This window comes from Tachysurus vachellii, chromosome 25, assembly GCF_030014155.1.
Source record: "Tachysurus vachellii isolate PV-2020 chromosome 25, HZAU_Pvac_v1, whole genome shotgun sequence".
NCBI lineage: Eukaryota > Metazoa > Chordata > Actinopteri > Siluriformes > Bagridae > Tachysurus > Tachysurus vachellii.
In genome coordinates, this window is record NC_083484.1 from 16,190,186 (window position 1) to 16,213,836 (window position 23,651).

Sequence of the window (23,651 nt, forward strand, 5' to 3'; positions counted from 1 at the left end):
TATACTGTATCTAAACCAAACTGGGAGTCTGAGAGCCTGATTTTTACAGCTTAAAGCCAAATACATCTATTGATCTTCAGTAACTGACTCTAAATATGGCTCTCTAGCTGTTACCTGTTTAGGTCCCTCGGCATGAGGTTCTGAAACTCTGAGGAGATTCCCCTGTTGAAGCTGGGTCGAGAGAGTAACCGGTCCGTCTGCCTTTCTGGAGGCTGTCTGTCTGTCTGGTGACTGGGCTGCCTTTGGAGATGAGGATTACGAAGGGCCATGCTGATGTCATTCAGGAGGCGGGGTAATGGTCCAAGTTTGATAATGGCATCCTTTAAGCAAAACAAATTAAAACAGAGAAATGAACCAAACTAAAAAAAAAAGCCACAAAACAATCAGAAATGACACAATTTGTCTGCAAACTTTTATTGCATTTTGTCACTTCCCACCCAGCAGACAGCTCTCCCCTGTCATACAAACCAACTGTAAAGGGCAAAAGAGCATGTCACCCATCTTACTCAGAGAGCGCAATAAATGTTTCTATCTTCATGAGTGTTTGAACTCTGAAATCCCTGGACAATAGGGCTAACGCTTCTGTAACAGGTTATACATACCTTACTGAGCTGAGCCATAACCTCCCACAGGAGACTGTGCAGGACTGAAAGCTCTCTTCCCAGGTCAATGTATCCCTCGAAAGCCCCGGCATTGCTTATGCTGTCAAGATTGGAGATCTCATACAGAAACTGCTGCATGGAGCCCCACTCCATCTCTAAGAACTCATTCATGAAGCACATATACTCCTCCTTACTGCCAAACCTTAAAGGAATACCATAGGCCAGAGGAAAAATATTTACAAAGCTGTGCATCTGTTATTCACATATCATCATCATCATCATCATCATCAGCGGACTTTTTTAACACCTCAAAGCAAATGTTTGCACACAATAAACTGAAAAAGACAATAAAGACATTGTGTTTGGTTACATGAAAAGGTCACGGCAAAAGGATAAATAAGTGCTTTCTTTGATCTGTCAAAAACATTGGACGAAGCTGTTCGAACCTCCTCTACATGTTAATAGCACTGGAAATGTGATGTTTGGCTGAAATCTACTTTCCTAGAAACTGCAGTTCTCTGTTAAAGAACCGAGAAGCAGCGATGCTCTGAATACAACGTGGCGGTCCATATGGTCCGATTTGAAACACAGATACAAAAGAAATCTAACCAGAACTTTTTATACAGGAAATCGCCTGAACTGACTTGGAGAAGTTAGCGAGGTTCTGCAGAACTTTGGCTATGAGGGTGAGCGTGCGTGATGTCTGCTCATCCGGGTATTCCTGGGTGAGGTTGAATAATGATGGGGACATGACGGCTGGACAAAGGAAGCGCAGGAATAGTGAGCCACTGATCAGGCGGTCAGCAATGTCCTCTCTCCCCCTCTCTGCACAGCGTACTCTCCATGATGCAAAGACCTCCTTCAGCTCTCGTGGAAAAACACTAGTAGATACAGAAGATTTACAATCAAGTATTTCAAAAGAACTTTTGTATAATCTTTGGGACTCTTTCAGACCTACATTATGTCCTTTCCACTCTTATATACCTTTTTTTGTGTTTTATATTTTGACTAACAGCAAGCGTGACATATTCACATATTCACCACAGCAGACCATAGGTCTAAATCCAAATGCAGATATTTGGAACATTATACAGACACAGATATTCAGACACTCCTAATGCTAACATTTTTTTGGAAAAACTATTCCTTTTCTCTGGGAATAATAAAAAGAATGATCATGATTAACACGGAGAGTGACGACTAACCAATGTGAGTTGACAATTTTGCAGAGCGCAAGCTCACAACACATGCGAAGATTCGCCTGATGGTCCAGCAGAACAGAAGGTGGAGTCCTCATGGGATCGACCTCGCAGTTCTCCTCTGACTCATACAGCGCTCGGATGAAGTCACCTGCACACAAGCAAAGAGCAGTTCTGTACAAGTGACACAAAACACCGATCAATCCAAACGATCCTCAGTGCATGTCAATGCACATCAAATCAATATGGTTTTAAAAATAGCTGTACATCAAGACTGGGATCCCAACAAGGAGTTGATTGCATGGGATACTCTCATGCAAGCTGGTGTGTGCCATCAAAAACAATAATCACGAGAAAGAGAGATTATAGTTATAGTAAGGGCTATTTAATAAATAAATAAATCAGTTTTTCAGTTCAGTTCCAGACTGAACACAGTACACACCCTTATTTTGTTTTCTAATGGCTCTTAAGTTCATTCATCCATTCATCTTCTACCGCTTATCCGGGTCACAGGGAGCCTGTGCCTATCTCAGGCGTCATCGGGCATCAAGGCAGGATACAACCCATCGCAGGGCACACACACACACACACTTTCATTCACTCACACGATCACACACTACGGACAATTTTCCAGAGATGCCAATCAACCTACCATGCATGTCTTTGGACCGGGGGAGGAAACCGGAGTACCCGGAGGAAACCCCCGAGGCACGGGGAGAACATGCAAACTCCACACACACAAGGCAGAGACGGGAATCGAACCCCAAACCCTGGAGGTGTGAGGCGAACGTGCTAACCACTAAGCCACCGTGCCCCCCTGCTCCACTGACGGTTTCTGTGGAAATGGTCAGGTTTGGTCTCAGTGTCTGCTGAAGCAGTCAGGTTTAACAACAAATCAGAGTGTCTGTTGGAGCATTTGAGTTTAGTCATAGTTTCTATGAGACCAGTCAGGTTTGGTTATAGTGTCTGTGAGAGTGGAGGACTTCTCTCTACAGTTTCTCCAGCAAAGATTCTACAAGAGCAGTAGATTCTGGTCACAGCTTGTGTGGGAGAAGTTGAGCAGATGTTCGCTCGCATGATTTGTTCGGAAATAAAAAAACAAAAAAAAACAACAACAAAACGTTAGCTGAAAATGATCACCTAAAGCGTCCTTGAGGTACTTATGTCCGATGAGTTTGAGGTACTCTTCTATAGCTTTGGTGGCTAAGGTGTTCTCTCGGAATATAAGGTGCTCTCGGTCGATGAATCTGTCTACTTCACACATCGCCATGTCTGAAAGAAAGTCCTTAAACACAGAAAAAATGAAACATTCACTTGTAACCAAACGATTCATGAAACCAATTATAAGTGGATAAGTGAATACAGTGAATATGAACACTAAGTGAGTACCTTTGCCTTCCCTGTGCTTTGTAGGATATGCACCAGTGCACAGGCGACCTCCTCCTTACTTTTGACACTCAGCAGAGGCTCCAAGACGGCACACAGCGTTCGGTAGTTGTTGGTGACATACTCTGCAAACTCTTTGTACAGTTCCATAGGCAGGATGCTCATAGTCTGGTAGCGAGACTTGAGCCGCAAAGAGGCGTTGATAATTTTACCCCCTCCTACACCCCCTCCCTTAGCCAGGACACTGGGCTGAATCACAGGGTACCATTGCTCTACAAACTGTCGACCTGTGATGCTGGAAATGGGGATGCTGACCAGTCCTAGATATGTGCTTTTCTCCTGTTGAAAAGCAGTGGGTAAGGGCTATTGTTTAGGAACTATGGGAGAATCTTCACAAAGGTTAGAAAAAAGAATCTTGCGCTTGTATTCATTCATTCATTCATTCATTCATTCATTCATCTTCTACCGCTTATCCGAACTACCTCGGGTCACGGGGAGCCTAATTTTCCAGAGATGCCAATCAACCTACCATGCATGTCTTTGGACCGGGGGAGGAAACCGGAGTACCCGGAGGAAACCCCCGAGGCACGGGGAGAACATGCAAACTCCACACACACAAGGTGGAGGCGGGAATCGAACCCCCAACCCTGGAGGTGTGAGGAGAACGTGCTAACCACTAAGCCACCGTGACCCCGTGCTTGTATTTCAAACATTAAATTTGAAAAACTAAAGGTTAAAAGAGTTACACAATGTTTCTCATCCCTCTAAAATAGTACTTGTAAAAGGTTTTTTTGTCTGTAAGCCAACTGGTGCATTTCTGCAGACGGACAACAACGTGTTAAGTTAAATGGCTAATCACTCACCCACAAGAAAAGTATTTTACGCCATAAATGATTTCTCTTACCTTGCGTCTTTTCTTGTCCGTCTCTTTGTAGAGATGAAGCCGGAGGTTGCGGACAGCCGGGAGGTTGTTGAACTCGAAGTGCTCGCCCCAGAAGACAGTGTCGGTGCGGGGTTTGCTGGTGGTGCGTGCGTACAGCATGTCGTCCAAACACAGTTCACAGTAGTAGCGTTTTTTGGGCGGCAGTTCCCGGGCCTCAATGATCCAGAGCTTCAAGACGTTGTCCACCCTCCGGCTGTTGTCCTGAGTGGGAGTAAACAGTGGACTGCTAAGTACTGGTAGAGACATGTAGGCGTATGGCGTAAGAACATGGAAATAACGAACTGACTGCTGATGCAAAAGGTAAAGGTTACATCTGACAGAACGTGGAACGGAATAACAGGTTATTTTACAAAGTAGAAATGTTTAAATATAGAAGTGAGGGGGGAGTTAGAGGATTCAGGGTTGGTCATGGTTCAGGAAAGATTAGCACTCAGCGTGTAATGAGTACAAAAGAAAAAAGATCAAACTATATTCAAAATCCCCACCGGAAGAGCAGAGTGCTCTGCTGGATAGAGAGAGAGAGAGAGAGAGAGAGAGAGAGTGATGCTTTCATAAAGCCTGAGTCATTTAATCAGATAAAATGCCATTGGTTCACTGTGGCCTGTGTTTCCTGGTGTAATTTAGTTCAGCTAAATATACTCCTGTTTGAAAAGCAGTCGTGGCCAGAAAACAGGGCTTAATTGGTATGCAAGAAAAAGCCTCTCTGTCCTTCAAGCTTCCATCAATAAAATAAATTGATCAGCATGCTCGCTGAGATAATGAGTATCCTTGGTGTGTCCTTTTATCTTTTCTCGAACAGGTATCAGCTAAGATAAATTCCTGAGAGCTTTTGATGCTATTTGGAAACTCTTGCTGTCATCTGCATATCATAATTCAGACCCCGGCTCCTGCTGCCTGAGCATCTGGATCAGTCGATCATCAATCCAAAACTTCTACCACGTTCCCAAAACTATGCAACTTTTGTGTCCGTTTAAAGAGAGACACGTCAAAGAACAGAAAGAAGAACTTTGGGACTTGAGATATTTTAGACAGGGAATGGGAATGGATGGGGAACATTAAAATGTCTGTTTTATAGAATGAAAAACTAAAAAGTCTGTGCTGCTCTTCATGTTCCTTGTGACATAGTACCATTTAGCTACGAATATCAAGTGGTACTCAAAGTAAAGTGCAGAAATCCTGAAACTGATGTGACGTAGATGGATGAGAAAGAAAAACTGAATTGATTATATCTATTACGGTCATTTGTTCCACTCACTTTGTTGGGCTTCACGGCTCTCTGTAGGTTCTCGATCCATTTGTCTCTTTCTGCTGCCGACCGACAGGCGAAGCACTTTGTTCCTGAAGCGGTAGTCACCTGAGATACAAGATAATGTCATTAAAAGAGAAAAAAGTTCCACCAATTAGTCTGACAAACACCGGATGAATACTGGCAGTTAATAAAATGTCATGGTAACAGAACACTGCCATCATTGCTCATAGTTCACTCGTTGCTCATCTGACATTTAGAAGAATTTTATTTTTTTATTTATGGTTCAACTAGTTTTTATCAGTCTTTCAGAGTTTTACTATTGTTTGGTGGATTCGTACCTTAAACTCAGCATTAGGCCTTTCGAGGCACTTTGTTTTAGAAATTCTAGATTCTGATTGGTCAGAAGGCGTTGATTAATATTCAGTAACATACTGTAGTGTGTTCCAGAGTCACCAGTCGTTCACACAGACTTGCGTAATAATGAATGTATAAAACGTTTGTCGTTCAGCACTGACCTACTGTAGTGAAGCTTTCTGTAAAGGAACTTAACTGAAGGAGTCTCCAGTGTCAGGGCTTTGTAACAGTCAGAGGTAAATATGTCATTTTAAGTTTCTCCCAAGTGTTTCCAGACAGACAGACGAGTTTATAGAGCTCTCACAAGCTGTGAGAAAGTTCTTTAAAAATAATCACCTCGGGTCACGGGGAGCCTGTGCCTATCTCAGGCGTCATCGGGCATCAAGCCTGGATACACCCTGGACGGAGTGCCAACCCATCTCAGGGCACACACACACACTCTCATTCACTCACGCAATCACACACTACGGACAATTTTCCAGAGATGCCAATCAACCTACCATGCATGTCTTCGGACCGGGGGAGGAAACCGGAGTACCCGGAGGAAACCCCCGAGGCACAGGGAGAACATGCAAACTCCACACACACAAGGTGGAGGCGGGAATCGAACCCTCAACCCTGGAGGTGTGAGGTGAACGTGCTCACCACAAAGCCACCGTGCCCCCATTAAAAAATAATCAAGTTTACTTAAACATTCTACTTCTAAAGCTCTAGTCTCACCTCGAAGCAGTACTCCTGCCCTAAAATGCTGGAGTGAACAGGTTTGATGATGGCGTCCTCATCCAGCGTGAGATCCAGTGCCTCGGCCGCACTACTGGGAGACAGCAGGGATTCGTGGGAATGTGACTCTTTGAAGCTCTGCATCAGACGAGTCCTGAAGGGAGGCAAAGAGGAACAAGGCTGACAAAGCTCCCAAAAAAAAACTCAGCTTGAACAGCAGCTTGTCCAAAAGTTGACCAAATCAACATTCTGCTTGATATCAACTAGAACAGAACCACTGGTTAAACACCTACCCAGTGACACTTTAGGCTGGAACTTACAGTAGATGGCTAATATTTGGTACATACCTTTGAAAGTATCAGTGGCTGTGTACAAAGCATCCTCACAGGTAACTGGACATACGAGTTCAAATTAAACAACAACTCAATGATTGAGATTAAGAAACAGCATACACCAGCAAACACCTACCTACACTTACCGCACCTTCTAGCACACAAGCTAGAGGGATCCATACGCTTACACTAAAGCACGAGACACACAAAACAAGACCCGACAGGCCGAAAGAATAATAACGACGAGGTTATACAGAAAACATGTCAATAAAGACAAATGAAGCACTTTTAAATGAAACAAGTGAAACAAGAAAATCCTTAGAAACCCATAAGAGCTGCAGCTTTCTCTGGCTTATCCTCGTAACATAACTGTTACTGTATACATTCAGGAATAAAATGTGCATCAGGGTGTTAAAGACATACAGTGGGGAGTGAGAGAGAGAGAGAGAGAGAGAGAGAGAGAGGTGTAAAAATAGATCCATCAGAATGAGTCAGAATAAAAAAAGTGAAAAAAGAGGGATGTAGGAGAGGAAGGGAGGGAGGGAGGGAGGGAGAAAGAGAAAGACACAGAGAGAGAGAGAGAGAGAGAGAGAGAGAGAGAGAGAAGACAAAGATGGACTTCTCTGAGTAAATCGAGGAGTTATGTAAGCTGCAGGATCCAAAATGAGAGACAGCAAAAAAGAAAGTGGGGGGTGTGGAGCCCTGGGGGGTTTCAGCATGTTACTAGGCTTCGATAGCTGACAATGATGGACAGCAGACCAGGACAGTGATGTGTCTCTAATAAAAAAGACACACAAATGTACTGTATATACTCAGGATTCCCTTCTTAAAACATCTGACAGAAGCCTTTCAGGGAAAAATAAACACACTAGAGGAGTCGAGTCCAAGTCCAGAATCTCAAGCTGATTCATGTCCAAGGTTCAAGTCCAAAAGCTGAAAAAATTTCACTTAATCACACCACTATTAAAAATGTACTAAAAAAGCAGCACACACAGTGATTTATTACGTTGGCTTTGTAGAAGCTTTGTAGCTTTCGAACGATCTACACCAAACTCATCCAGCTCCTTTAGGGTGAGACTCTGAGACAAACTTTTAAATCGGTGTAACGACTGGCCTTTCGGTTGTGCCGCAGGCCCCGCCCCCAAAATATGCAAAATCAAAAAACTTTTTACAACATGGATGTGTGACATATCAAAACACTCAGATCAATGAGAGGAATTCCTCACGTGTATTCTGATGACGTCACGCGACGTCACGTGATGTCACGTGAAAATCAACAATTAGCACAACATGGACATGTGACATATCAAAACACTCAGCACAATGAGGGGAACTTCCTCAGGAGTATTCTGATGACGTCACATGCTCGTCTCCACTTGCCTCCAAATGTTTTGGCACCCTGTCTTTCTGTCCACTTGCCTCCAAAAGTAACACTGACCCTTATGTCCACCTGCCTCCAAAAAGCAGCGCCCTACTTGCATCGTCAAAGCCAACATCAAAGTCTGTCGCGACGAACTTTACAAATCTAGTTCCTTTTGTTATCTATCATAAGTTTTACATTTACATTTACAGCACATAGCAGACGCCCTTATCCAGAGCGACGTACATAAGTGCTTAAATCTCTAACATTCACTATATTAATGCTGGCTAACCCTAGGTTACATACTTAAGATGCCATGAGTTTTGTTCAAAGTTACAATGAAAACATTTGTCATTTGTTCAAAGTTACAATGAAAAAGTGTCAAAGGTTGTGTGTGTTTTTTTTGGGTTTTTTTTTTAATGCAAAAGATAAGGAAAGAAGTGCTAGTTAAAGTGTTTCCTGAATAATTAGGTCTTCAACCGCCACTTGAAAATAGCCATTTAAAGGCAAATCTCAGAGACTTTATTTAACCGCTCGACACCAAATACTCAGAGAGTCGGAGGGTATCATTTACTCAGCGCTGAAAATAAATGAAAAAATGAATAAGTCATGACCGAAGGACCTGAACAAATGGCACGGCATCTGGCCGAAGAAAGTTCAAGACAAAGGACAAGCAGACTCTGTAAGGACTTCATAGAGTTGCGTCACGTTAAATGCCCTCGGACCATCTGCGGATGTGGTCGTTTTCACACGAGGTCAGTTTTAGTTAGCTAGATATCGTGCAGACACACAGCTCTCTACCAGAGTTTAAGGCTGACGAAGGAGTCAGTTCCACCTCACACTGATAGTAAACCATATAAAACTAGAAAAGAACGGCTGAAGTATTTTTTGCTTCTTTCAGCAAAGAATTTCATTTTGCTTTTCAGAAAGTGTCTGATATCTAGGAGAGAGTTGCTGGTACATGCTCTACAAGCATCTGCACATCCGAACATCTTTTACTGGACACCTACATACGCCGAAAATCACGGACATGTGTAATCTAATTTGGGTCGAATACGGTATAGTACAAAACTGGCTCAAGGTGCACAAAACTTACAGTATAATCAAATGTAAAAAAGATAAGCTACAGTCTGTGATAGAAAGAAATCAGCCCCAGTGTCTTTATCTATGTCATTCTTTTTATGACCACTGGTGGGGCTATTGTTCCTGATTCCAGAAAAAAAAACGAGTCCGTGAATACAAGCTGATATTAGAAGCATATGGAAAACAAAAGTGAAGAAGAGTGATGGAGGGAAATCGTTAGGAACGTGTGTAGGAAAAGTAGGAAAAGCAGTGATCACCTGTCCTGATCAGCGCTGCGGAATCGTGGGAGGATCATTTGGCGAAAACTGCTAGTGCGGTCCAGCTTGGGTTGACTCTTCGCTCGCTTTATAGACCCCTTTAGCCTTCGGCCAAGAAAACTCTGGAACAACACGTTAGGGAACAAGTCAACTATCTAATATGAGAAATGGTTTCCTTCAACACAATCCGTATAAATGTTCAGTTCTGGACAAAAAGTCAATGTAGAACTTGATACTGAGGTACAAAGGAAAGGGTGGAGAGAAAGTGTGATCGATGGAAAAGTAACATTTGGAGAGATGACCTTAAAAATATAAATAAAACTGTCAAACCCTGTTTTATACACCCCTATCCTACAGGCTTCCGTATGATGTTCCTGCACCGTCTCACATTAGACACTAGAGGGCAGCGTTGCCCAATAAAATATCCTTTATCAGCCTAATAGAGTATGAAAGGAAAAAAGCTTTTAGGGATCAGATGACAAAAAATGACACACACCCTTCATTGGCCCAATTCTAAATAAAAATATATCCCTTATTTTAAAAAATTAAAAAGATCATTTCTGTTAAAGGACTTTTTTAATTAATGTTTAAAATTAATTAACTGAATTAATGTTTAAAGCAAGAAATAAACCACAAAAGGTCAGATAGTTTACACAATATGGTAGAACATTAAACAGTCAGGATACAACACAAATCCAGGGATTTTTAATATATAAACTGCATTCTCATTTAGTTACATCACTTATAATGTGATATATATGTATATATTATGTATACTGATATAAGTTCAGCCCACGTGAAGCAGCAGCGCATCAGATTTGAGCGCCTGACTCAGGTTCTGGCTGTGGTCCGTGTGAGCATGTTGGCTTATTGAGTGACTAAGATTGTTTGTCTGGCACCTTGGTGCCACTCGCTCTGGCATTTCTCACACGCTGGCACTTGGCGTGACCAAACCACGCGTCTCCGGATGCACGTACCTCAGGCGAGGGCAGAGCCGCTACGGCGGACTTCACCTTCCGTTCTCTGGCCCAATGAGAGACAAGAGAAGAGGACGGGGAAAGAGAAAGAGAGAAAAATGGATACTGAGGAGTAGAGGAATAGAGTGATGGGGTGTGGTTTTGACTTTCTGGTAAAAGGGGGCAGGGCATGGATGAAGAGAAAGAAAAAGGGAAAGAGAGAGGGAGGGACAGAGGGAGAGGCGACGTGCCGGCGGTCTTGTGTGTGAAGGGACGAATAGCGTCCCTTAGAATAGAGCAAGAGGGAGAGAAAAAGAAAGGGATGGCAGGAGTGAGCGAGGACAGGATGGAGGGGTACTCACGGATTGTCGGAAGGGTTGAGGGGGGGCTATGGGAGGGGTCTCCATGCTCGGCTGACGCCCAGTGGCGATACTTTTCCGCCTGAGGCGGGCAGGGTCTGTGAGAAAGAGAGAGAGAGCGAGAGAGAGAGAGCGAGAGAGAGAGAGAGAGAGAGAGAGAGAGAGAGAGAGAGAGAGAGAGAGAGTGAGAGAGAGATAAATGACCAAATTAACATGCTATTATAAAATCACAATGCACTTTATCTCCTACAGCAAACTCCACAAATGAGTTTCACATCAGCAGCAGAAACAGAAATAATCTAGTGCAAACTTTATGATCTGTAAATCCACGATGCTAATTTTACGTGTTTAACGTCTTTTTTACGACATCACGGTTATTCTCCATCATAAGCAAAAAAAAAACATCAACAAAATCACGATATTTGCAAAATCTATGGCTCAAAGTTTGTGCGCCCCCTGACCATCACACCCGTGCGTGACCTTGCCGAACATCTCGTTACAGATTTATTCCTCTCTCTTTGCTGTTACAATCAGTTCCAATCATCACTCCAGGTAAACTTTCCACTGGATGCTGGATTGTTGGGATTTGTGTTCATTCAGAACCAAGAGCATCAGTGAGATCAGACTCTGATGTCGGGATGTCGAGGAGACTCCGATTCATCCTACAGGTGTTCAGTGGTGTTGAGTCAGAGTCAGGGCTCGGTGCAGGACGCTCGAGTTCTTTACTCCGACCTTAATCACCACGTCGTGTCTTCATGGAGCTCAGGGGTTTTGTGCACAGGGACATTGTCATGATGGAGCAGAGTTTTGGGTCTCGTAGTGCCAGAGAAGGGAAACTGTAACGCTACAACATACAGAGACATTCAGTAACCGTGTGCTTCTGAAATTTGTAGTAACAGTTTGGTGAAGAAACACATCACATATTTTAAGGGCTGCAATAAAACAAATCAGAACATGCTGTATAAAGTGCTGGGCTTTTACAGGTCTTTACTTGGACCTGCTTGGACTGAACTTGGGCTCAATGGCTTGGGCTTCTGGGGTCTAATCTCCAGCTCAAATCTCTGGACTAAAATCTATGGTGTGGGATTCTGGACTCTGCGGCTTACGACTCTGGACTGATCACCAGCACTACACGGTGGGATCCTGTATTAGACTCGGACTCTAAGGTTTGTGACTCTGGACTGACAGAAGAGCAGAAAGCACTCTGTTCATATAAGAGCAGAGTTAAGAGTTATCCACATCACATTTTCCGTGAGCCTTGACTTTCTGTAACCATGACACACTGCTTGCTTGCTTGCTTGCTTGCTTTGGGTTCCTGATGGTTCTTGATAATACACATCCGACAACACACATCCGCCCATCACCATCATCACAAAGAACACACACTATGAAACGAAGGCCGACTAAAAAAAGGAAGCTTCCGTGCATAAGCTGAAGAAGAGATAAAGCTGTAGTCACAAGAGCGATAGGTCGTGCTGGCAAACAGAGTACGTATCAAACGGCGTCCTTGGGAGCGCATCTGCTTCCTGTGTGTGTGTGTGTGTGTGTTTATAATGAATGTGGACACAAGCCGGTTCAGTAGAAACAAATGAATTGACGGCGTATGGGTTAAAGAGGAATCAGAAGTCCGGGTGAGTGAAAGAGCAGAAAGAAAAAGAAAAGAAACACTAGCAGTATTTTGTTTTTTCCTCCGCTTTATCATGCAGCAGCAGATCAGTTCTAACCCTTACATAAATCCAACTGTAAATGCCCACTGTCTCTGCAAGCTATCACTCTCCCCGTCTCTCGCTGTCACCTTCTTTCCCTCCCTCGTCTTCCTTTCTTTCCTGCTTTCCCTACCGTTTTCTGCCTCTTTAACACATACACACAGTTTGTTCTCGATCACCCACACATCTCGTTTACATAATTCAAATAGTGCACTTTTCCATCTCTCTCTCTCTCTCTCTCTCCTCTAAAGCCTCGTCTCTCGTCTCCGCGGCCTCCCTCCCGCGCTCTCGCAGATTCCTTTTTGGATCTTTTTCTCCCGTCTTTGCGCTTTCGTTCTCATTCACAATGTTGTCACTGCCTTTTATGAGGAGCTCAGACCCGAAGGCAGAACACAAACTGAACCCGTTCTGTTTTACGGGGTTACGGTCCGACCGAAGCTGTTATACCTTCACCTTTCTTCTCTGTATGTAGTTTTATGTAAATCTATTAAAACTTTATGTCAAATAATAAATTGTTTAATGACATAAAATGGCCTTGAAACATTTCTACGCCGTTACTCTCATTAAAAATAATGGGATCTAACGATTATGCAAAATTATGCAAATAATATTCTGTCATCCTGAGCAGATAGTTAAAGGCAAGTCAGCTAGCTGCATAAAACGAGTGTTTTGTTTCATAATTATTTAACGGTAAAGCATCACCATGGCAACTGCCGTCGCTAACAATACTAGCATCGCTAGCACACATATTCTATGGCTAAAAGTTTCCTCTATTTATTTGCCGCAGTTGGTTGAAGGTAAATATGACGGTCACTAAGCGGCCCCATGTGTAGCTCCGTTCCTAATGAATTTAATACAGATTGAATAAGGCGTCCGTTTTAAAATGGAAAAAATGTTTACAATTTTACATTTTAAAACAAATCTAAATATTCAGAATCAATCTTTTAGCTAGAAATTGGTAATATGTTAAAATGTAAACGATCCGGTTTTAAATACGCTCTAAAATATAACATATCGTCGCTGTCAGACGGAATCCTCGTATCTCCAAAACCGTTATTTATCAGGAAATTAAAAAAACTCCGTACCTTATCTGCAGTGCACAGGGTTTAGTCCGCGTTGCAGTGGATTGTCTTGCGCTAAATTCCTGTCCTCAGACGAGCACCAGAACTAGCGGGGGTCAAGATTTTTTTTTCTTTGAGCCCAGTGTTTTGAAGACATTTACCTCAGAAGACGTGTTGATTCGTTGCGACTCTTCTTGAGGAGAAATATGCCGTGAAGCTCTCCCACGGAGTGAGGAAGAGGTGGACAGTTGAAGTGTCCAATGGAGTTATGAGATTTGCGCTCAAGCTATTTTCAAGACTTTAGATTGGTTAATAACTTGTAAAAATAACAGACCCACGTGGGGACTGACCAATAGCATCGATATGTGAAAAAATATGAAATTGAATAAATTTGGACATACGAGGTTTCCGCCCGACAGCGACGATAAGTAAATATATAGAAATATAACAATAGACCAAAAACATAAGTATAATTAATGAATCTAATGAATCATATTATCACATTAAAGTCCATGAAATTATAACTCTTTAAGTTTTATGTTTGATTGTTAATTTGTCTGTTATTTCCTCCTTCGGGCCACGTTTTCTATCCCTGGAGTGATCGTTTTTAAAGGACTCTATTTACTCGAGAGAAATCTGGTAAGCGAGCGAAGCTTGAGCTCCACACGGGTGACTCGCTAACCTGAACCAGCAGCTCAGAAGATCTTCATAAGCAGTCGCGTAACCCGACTCTGAGCACACAGAACGTTCCCTGGGTAAATATTCAAGGTGCCGATCGAGCGCGGTCCAGGGTCTGTAAGCTATCTATCACAGATATCTCTTTAATCCCTTCCTTCTTATCCAGATAATCGCATCTCCCTGCGTTCAGGTGCCATCTTACGCTCAGTGTCATCGGCCTTGCGATGATCTTTTTTTATTTCATCTCAAGAGGAAACTGGAAAGTTCGAAACTTTACTGGCAGCTCGTAATATTTTTTGTCCTTAAAACTACCTGCTACCTAATAAATCATGAGTAGTTACTTCTGCTACAGAAGTCTTGACACCCTTTTATAGAATACACAGCAAAGACTCCAATCCAGAGTCAATTAATGCCAATTAACCTACAGGGTTTATATTCATCCGACTGACAGTGACAGTGACATGACGTGACACACGGCTAAGTACGGTGACCCATGCTCAGAATTCGTTCTCTGCATTTAACCCATCCAAAGTGCACACACACAGCAGTGAACACAAACACACACCGTGAACACACACCCGGAGCAGTGGGCAGCCATTTATGCTGCGGTGCCCGGGGAGCAGTTGGGGGGGTTCGGTGCCTTGCTCAAGGGCACCTCAGTCGCGGCCGGGCCGAGACTCGAACCCACAACCTTAGGGTTAGGAGTCAGACTCTCTAACCATTAGGTCACGACTTCCCCACTGGACGCTGACAGCGTTACTCCAACACTCTAGGTGTTAATTCATTACTGGGGACAATATTTATTTTATCAAATAATCATTATGTTAGAATTTATTAATTTAGAGAAATATCACATAGACGTCTGCTGTTTGTTTTGTCTGGTGATTCCAATTTTAGTATTTTTTAAAAGAGAAAACCAATTTAAACTCTCAAAAAGGTCCTGGAGAGGCTTTAGAGGCTTTTATACTGATATAAAAATGAATGAAACAAATATGAATATGAATCGATCTCTGGAAAATTGTCCGTAGTGTGTGAGTGCGTGAGTGAATGAGAGTGTGTGTGTGTGCCCTGTGATGGGTTGGCACTCTGTCCAGGGTGTATCCTGCCTTGATGCCCGATGACGCCTGAGATAGGCACAGGCTCCCCGTGACCCGAGGTAGTTCAGATAAGCGGTAGAAGATGAATGAATGAATTATGAATTGAAATATTCACACTATATTCACACTATATTCACACAGACTTTAACCAGTTTTGTTTATTTTCAAAAAGCCTCCTATAAGTTTCAGAATTTTCTTTCTTATTCTTGTGTCTTGAGTCTCTGTAATCGTCTAATGAACAAACGCTATCACCAGACGCTACGACTGTGTCTCAGACAGACGCGTTATCTGATGCGGCGTAGAACAAATTAACGTGTCTATTAAGAATCTACACAGAAACTCATCACAAAAGGAAACAGAGTGAGTAATGCAGTGTATACATGCGCACACACACACACACTCACGGCCTGGCATTCAGCGCTAATTATAAACACTCCTGATTTAAAAACTCAGCTTAATTGTCTAGGACGGAGCGAGTATAATACAGGTTCCTTTATGCTGAATGACTTTGGGTCAAATCCCAGCTACACATCACACAGGAACATCCAGACTTTAACAGGAACGTGTGCTCTGGAGTGTTATGGACATCATGATGTATCGGTTCCAGGAAGGTTTTTTACAATCTGGGTGATTCATGTATGTGCAAATCACCCAATCAAATGCTCTCTGGAGGTATATTTTCCACCACTGAGAGTGTTACCCTATAAAATCGGTGCTCGTTAGCAGAAAAATGGCTGACGGTTGCTTCTTCTTCTTCTACAGCTTTTTATTTTATTTTGAAGAGGGTAGAGTTTGTATGAGGTCATGGTTAAGTTACAGGAACTCCTGTAACACATTTGTGGAGATATTTGTGGTATATCCAGGTTTTTAGTTCCTTTTTTTTTTAAACATCTAACACATAAAAATGTCGTGGTCTAATGGTTAGAGAGTCTGACTCCTAAGCCTAAGGTTGTGGGTTCGAGTCTCGTGAGGGCCACGACTGAGGTGCCCTTGAGCAAGGCACCGAAACCCCCAACTGCTCCCTGGGCGCTGCAGCATAAATAGCTGTCCACTGCTCCGGGTGTGTGTTCACGGTGTGTGTGTGTTCACTGCTGTGTGTGTGCACTTTGGATGGGTTAAACGCAGAGAACAAATCCTGAGTATGGGTCACCGTACTTAGCCGTACGTCACGTCAATTCACCTCATTATCCTCAAAGTATTTTGTCAGGTGGAGATTTACTCCATCCAAGAAGTCTTGTCCTGGATGTCATATGTCACAAAGGAAGCATACCTTAACTTTAATCATCCCTAATTCGAGAATGAGCAAGTATAAGAGAGACTGAAACAGTAGGAAATTGGGCAAATATCCAGCAAAATGTATTGTACTGTATTTAGTTAGCTGTAAAATGCTGGGATTTGTAGAGTAGTTCAGCCAGAAGTAAAGCAGCAGTTGGTCTCGGGAACAGAAAGCCTGAGGTTTAACATGTACCAAAGCAGGTGAAAAAGACAAGCATGAATCAGGACGAATCCCTGGGTGGCCTCAGACTTCCACACACTCAGCCAACACGAAGCAGGCAGTTCACAACAACGCTCTCGGCCCTGAACCGAGAGCTGCTCTGAATACACAAGAATATAGAGACTTGCCATTAACCTTGATAGATGCAGTTATATTGTAGCTCTCCGTGTTCGTTTCACAGCGATGTGTGTGTGTGTGTGTGTGTGTGTGTGTTTATTTTAGACTTAGAGGTTGTGGTTCCGAATCTGAGAACTGCTTGCACTTGTTTCTATAGTAACGGCTCATTCAAAGGAACTTACAGTAGATGGTGAAGAATCTATCGAATCGAAGGCTAATAATAAAAGACCGACATCCGTTTTCTGTAAGCTGACGTTTGTTTAAGCTTCATGTTTACGGACAGGAGTCTGTAGGTAAAGCTGGAGTTTACGCTTCTCTGCGGTTTCTCAGTAACACAACAAACCTTCAACGAAGAAAAAAAGTGTGAGGGAGCATCAGCTAAATCTGGGTAAAAGTAAGCGAGAGCAGGAGCTAATTTGTATCACGGACGTTCATGACATTAAACGAATGAAAAGATAAAACTGTAATCGTTTGCTGTGGTGCAGTCTGAGTTGTTTTAGAAGAATAATCCATGATGCAGCGTGATACGTTATGACCCTGAAGTGCGCTACGTTCCTAAACCATCACGTCTCAGCGTGCTTTATTCTGTTCCTTCCTCTTCTGAGTCGGGCCGAATAATAACAAAAATCAAAAACAAAATTCAAAACAAACGTGTAGCCAATGAGCAGAAAGGGGCGTGTCTTGTCAATATGGGCGGAGAGAGTGTTCAGTGCACATGTGTGACATTAGCAGAAAGCGGTTTTAACATTGACATGGAGGATAAAAACAAAGAAAGAAAGAGAAGAAAGACTTACGATAAGGTAAGAAGTAGGACGTGTTAATATAGGATCAGCTTTCCAGCGCTGGAGAGAACTGAAGGAGCAGGAAGTTGGTCACATATTCACAGATTGGAGTTTCCTGAGTCAATAACTCCTGAGCTAAACACTGTTACTACACAAATAACACCTCTTTTCTATCGTAGTAATGTAGAGACGCAGCTACAACCGTGTTTTGTGTAGTAACAGTGTTTAGCTCAGGAATTATTGACTCGGGAAACTCCAATCTGTGAATATGTGACCAACTTTACTTAAGACGCCGAGGCGCTTTTTTCCTTCTCGATAGGTGAGTAACGTTGGTTTTGTTTTGTTACACAGAACTAATATATGTCTTTGTCCTTTACATGATTATGCTTGTGTGTCATTTTTGCTTGTTTGTTTATCTGCAATCGTATTGTTCTTCCCTTCAGCTATGATAAAGACACGTTTCTTTCCATTAGTTGCCTGGGTTAAGTATGTATGTGTGGGCGGAGCTATCGTTACAGGGGTGGGACCCATTTGGGTTAGGGGCGTGTTTGTTTTGGTGATTTCAAATGTCTACCCCACCTTTAACTCTCTATTGCCAAAACACAATACCTCATTCTTTTATAATTTGCGAGTGCTCACGGCAACACTGAACTGAATTAGATGAGTGTTTTGTGAGAATATTCTCTAAGAAGCACTCGGGCCAGTGGGAAGTGTTCGATACGTCAAAGACAATGAGTCGTAGGAGTCGTTTACAAATAAGATAATTGGAATCACCTACCAGGAGCACTGGAATAGACATATTTACATTTTTCAGTCTCTGTCTCTCTGTCTTTCTCTCTCTCTCTCTCACACACACACACACACACACACACACACACACACGCACACAAAGAGGTGTGTCCATTCTGCTTTCCCTTCTGTCATTACGTCGTATCAAGCTCACGATTCGAAGGGATTAATAACACTAACACCCGCTGAATTTAATCACTTCAGTTTTATTCATGCTATAAGACAGCTTGGAAAAAAAATAAAACCTCTTGGCAGATCTATTTATTTCAATTTCTCACTCAAAGTCCCTTCTGATGCAAATCCAAATCCAGCCTCGTTATTGGGTTGCCATGGCAACACTTTCCCGGTACCTCACATTTGACTTATGTAGACAGAGCAGAATGAAAAAGTGTCGAAATCTCATTTATAACAAAAAGAAAAAACAAAGCAGAGAGCTACTAATGCCTGCGTAACTAAGTGCCTGTGCTGGTGATGGTACTTTACAGCTTCCTTGTTATCTGTGAACGCTTTTGGCTCCGTGCCGCCATGATCGTTATCAAATAAGCCATGCCACATGCTAAGTGTATCGGTTTCAGTGGCGTAAACAACATAACGAGATAACAATGTGAACAATGTTCCAGGAAAGATAAATCTTTTGATAGCAGTATGTGTGTGTGTGTGTGTGTGTGTGTGTGTGTGTGTGTGTGTGTGTGTGTGTGTGTGTTTAATACTGCACACCGGAGTGCTCTTTTACAGAAGAAGAGTGAGAGTATGCGCATGTGTTCGAGTGGAGAGGAGTGGGAGGTAGTGTGTGTGTGTGTGTGTGTGTGTGTGTGTGTTTGTGTGTGTGTGTGTGCGCACTTTTTCATTCTCAATGTAAATCTGCTATCAGGCTGCAAGCTGAAGCTGATGTGTGTGGGTGGAAACGGCTCCCAGCTTACTCCTTTACAGAAAGGGGGGGGTGAGAGAGATGGAGAGGGGGCGAGAGAGAGAGAGAGAGAGATAGAGGGAGGGAGAGAGAGAGAGAGGGAGGGAGAGAGCGGGAGAGAGAGGGGGAGTGTGTGTGTGAGAGAGTGAGAGAGAGAGAGAAAGAAAGAGAGAGAGAGAGAGAGAGAGAGAGAGAGAGAGAGAGAGAGAGAGAAGGAGAGAGAGAGAGAAAGAGAGAGAGAGAGAGAGAGAGGGGAGAGAGACAGAGAGAGGGAGAGAGAGAGAGAGAGTTAGAGAGAGAGGGAGAGAGAGAGAGAAGAATTGTAGGTTGGTGGATTAAAGAGAAAGGAAGATGGAGAGTTGTGGGTTTGTTCTAAGATTCATTACACGTCTGTGGTGTGTGTGTGTGTGTGTGAGTGTGTGTGTGTGTGTGTGGTGCTCGGTGTGTGGTGTGTAATTAGGATAATCTGGAAAATGAAAATTTTGATTAAAACAAGTTCCATCCATTTTCTCAGGTTTAGCTTTAAACTATCAGGATCATCATCAAATCTTCACTTTACTATTGAACAGAAATCGTCCTCCAAGCCAGAGTTTTCGTCCCACCTACAATAACTGGATTTTTCTTCATTGTACCAAATCTAGGAGACAATTAGCAACATTAGCTACTCAAACTGTCCGAGCATCATATTCAATGTAAGTAAGGATTAAAACATTCTGTGTAATATTTATTTTATATAGAAGCAGCAGTCTTAGTATTTTCCTCCGACTGCACGTCTTGAAGTGCTTTATTCCCTTTACACCACAGCTGAGGAGGTTGGGGTCAGAGCACGGGGCAGCTATGATAGAGTGCCCCTGGAGCAGGGTGGGTTAAGGGCCTTGTTCAGGGGCCAAACAGTGGCAGCTTCAACCCTGACCTTGTGATCAACAACCCAGACTTTTACCCACCTGAAGCAGCTTTCTGTAAAATTCAGCCTTAAAAAAAAACTTTTGATTTCAGTTCATACAGTTTATAGAGATATCTAGAAACGTCCGGATCACTGAAAAAAAGCTGAAAAAGAAAACGGCGGTGATGGACGATATGACGACAAACACAAACTGTAGGTTAATAATGTGTTTGATTCCTACCTACAGCAGAAATGTTGCTGTTGAAAGATATTTCCTCAGTCCTTACAAACGGTCCTTTCAGTCGTCCTCAAATCCTTCCCGCTGGACGGAAAAGCGGCTACGTCCCGCAAATCGCCGCTGGGAATTTTTACTCCAAGTGTTTGTAAGCGTTTGACGTCTTTGACTCTGACACCGTTTGAGTTTTTATTTTGGTTCCATTCCTTTGGTACGCTTAACGCTGCGCTAGATCTCTGCGTCATGTTCGACTGCGATAACTTAGCGTTTGTGTCTGTTTCTCCGGAGTGAATTTCAATGCCGTATGTTTTGAAAAAGTCAAAATAAATAAGACACGAAATGCTTAATAGACACTTAATTACGCGTTGTATCGTCACAGACAACAACGTGTTCCTCCATTAATAAACAATTCACGTTGATGGCTACTTCAGGAACTTTCTAGCTATAATTAACTCATGCACTAAGTCCTTAACTCGTGAAGTAGCTAATAAAAAAATCCAGGTTTTTGAACTGTAAACAAAGCAGCTAAACTTCTCACTGAAACTGAGCATATGACTTTAAAATTAATTTCATTTTCTAAGTACATAAACTTTACATATTCAGTAAGGCTCAAGCTGATTCTACATGTAGAAAAAAAGTACATAGGGTTAGTTAATGTATGCTAATTACGTTGAAAGTATGCTAACACCATAAGTGTACAAGTTTCACAATTACATTAGAGTTTAAGTAAACGCTAACTACATAAGAGTACGTAAGAGTATACTAAAGGCAATCATATGCTTACTACACAAGAATATAAGTGTATGCTAACAACATAAGTGTAACCTTACGCTAACTAAAGAAGAGTATGCTAAGTAACTATGAGTGTAAGTGTATGCTAAAATTATGCCAAGTGCAAACGAACGTAATATTATGCTAACACCACGAGAATGTAAGAGTATGCTAACTACATACAATTGTAGGAGTATGCTAAAGGCAATTGTATGCTAACTACACATGAATGTATGAAGACTATGCTATCCACTTAACTACTTCGCTTAAATGCTATAGGTAATGTTATAGCTTAACATTATAGAAAATGCAAGCCAGTAAGTGTGTCATATAAAAACAAAGATATTATTTCTGGTAGTTATTCCAGAACGTTTATGTTAGCTGAAATTTTAGCGGAATTGCGGATCCTTCGTATCCCATCATCTTCAGCTTCTCTCGTGCTCGACAATGCCCTTCTTTCCCGCCCGTTAGCCCTCCGGTAGCCGTCGAGCTCCGCCGCATCCCTACATCTGAAATTATGACCAAATTCTCGCATGGTTAAGCTTCAAATCTATTCTAAGTATTTCTATTTTAAGTCTGTCTTAACACTAGCTCTGGTTTTCACAACAGTTTTGTAATTTTATCCAGTTAAAAACAAGATTAGCTTTACAGAAAACAGGTTAGCTTTAAGCTAATGCCGCCTTCACGTGAGTTGAGCACGAGCGGTTTAAAGGAGTGGTTTAACGGTCAAATGTGAAATACGGAAATAATGACCGATACTAGCGATTTCGCTAACTCGTCATTTATATGAACAACGTAAAAGCTTAGCGAAAAACCGGGTTAGACACAATTTGCCAGAATATCAACATTTCACTCAAAACTGTTGGAAAATGACTACAAAACTTATTTGCATGGTCGATGATGCAATGCAATTATAGTTAGCATCGATCGCTAACCGAACTTCTACGAGTTTCACCATGTTGTGAAACGTCAGCTTTACGTCACTCGTCTGAAGTCTCTCAGAGATCAACAGAAACCTGGAAGGTATCGTAGACGTGGATTAATTTATTTTAAAACAGTAACCCTGTAATGATTCGTCACTAGCCATTATTATTAATTAATCTTTTAGTATGTTACAAAGACGGTCAGACGAGAAAAAGGACCGAACACGTGAAGACGGCGTTAAAACTTGAGCCGTTGTGCGCGCGCTTCTGTGTAGATGTCAGTCAGAGAGGTAGAGCGGGTCCGAGCGGAGCGCGAGTTGATCCGAGGAATGAGAAAGGGGCAAAAAATCCCACCGAAGGACGTTGCTCTGGTTCTCACGATTCTCTTGTGCGATATAAGAAGAGTAACGCAGAAGCAGACGAGTGCAGGAAGAACAAACCCAGCGTCCTTCCAAATCTGGCGTCGAGAGAGAGAGAGAGAGAGAGAGAGAGAGAGAGAGAGAGAGAGAGCTAGAAAGCTTTCCGTCCTCACGAGACTGTGGTTGCGAGTGCGCAAGGCTTGCGGCTCCTTCACGCGTAGCACGGAATAATAAACGGCAGCGAGCGTTTCCCGGTTAGTGTCAAGGCTCGGATTGTTCAGGTATGCACGGAAAGTCGTTTTTCTTCTCGCTCTCCGTGAGAGAAAAAAAGAGAGGGAGAGAGAGGAGAGGGGCAGTGGGTGGGTGGGGAGATGGGATGGAGGGATGGAGGGGACCTGAGATGAAGCCTGAGGTGACTCTCTCTCTCTCTCTCTCTCTCTCTCTCTCTTTCTCTCTCTCTCTCTCTCTCTCTCTCTCTCCCAGTCTCTCTCCCCCTCTTACATTTCTCTCTGTCTCTCTCCATCCCTCTGTCTATGACTTTCTCTTTTTTTGTCTGTCTGTCTTTCTCTGTATGCCTCTCTTGCTGTTGTCTCTCTTTTCTTCCTTCTCTCTCCTTCTGCCACTTTATCTCACTTCTTCTCTCTCTCTCTCTCTCTCTCTGTCTCTCACATCCGATCTCTCTTTCAATGCAATTCAATTAAATTCTAACGCTTCCTTTCTCTGTTTCTAGTTTACACACACACACACACACATACACACACACACACACACACACACACACACACACACACACATACACACACACACACACAAAAATGTCATATAATCCCTTTGTGAAAATGCTTGCAGGCATTTGAAGAAGAGGTTCACAGAGGCAGGTTATGTGTGGGAGGAATGAGAGTAACAACACAATCGCCTGCACACACACACACACACACACACACACACACACACACACACTCACACTCACAAACTGACAACTCAGTGCTTTTCCTTTTCATTTGCTTGTCCAAATCACAACATGACCGGCTCGTTTCAGCTCGTTCTC

General features: G+C 42.7%; 1 protein-coding gene across 8 annotated transcripts in view; it reads right to left on the reverse strand.

The window, feature by feature from the left end:
- Positions 1 to 23,651, reverse strand: part of syngap1b (synaptic Ras GTPase activating protein 1b) — an 88,775-nt gene that overhangs the window by 21,297 nt on the left and 43,827 nt on the right. For 7 of the 8 annotated variants that reach the window (XM_060862355.1, XM_060862353.1, XM_060862349.1 and 4 more), the window contains 11 exons: positions 10,804 to 10,898; positions 9,486 to 9,607; positions 6,454 to 6,607; positions 5,386 to 5,484; positions 4,092 to 4,331; positions 3,191 to 3,526; positions 2,942 to 3,086; positions 1,808 to 1,952; positions 1,247 to 1,483; positions 603 to 804; positions 115 to 320 (listed from right to left, as the gene is read on the reverse strand). In XM_060862355.1, the coding sequence (XP_060718338.1) occupies positions 115 to 320; positions 603 to 804; positions 1,247 to 1,483; positions 1,808 to 1,952; positions 2,942 to 3,086; positions 3,191 to 3,526; positions 4,092 to 4,331; positions 5,386 to 5,484; positions 6,454 to 6,607; positions 9,486 to 9,607; positions 10,804 to 10,898 (1,981 nt within the window). Of the gene's footprint in view, positions 1 to 114; positions 321 to 602; positions 805 to 1,246; positions 1,484 to 1,807; positions 1,953 to 2,941; positions 3,087 to 3,190; positions 3,527 to 4,091; positions 4,332 to 5,385; positions 5,485 to 6,453; positions 6,608 to 9,485; positions 9,608 to 10,803; positions 10,899 to 20,556; positions 22,831 to 23,651 lie in introns of those variants that run through there. The other variant, XM_060862356.1, reaches the window with a different exon arrangement.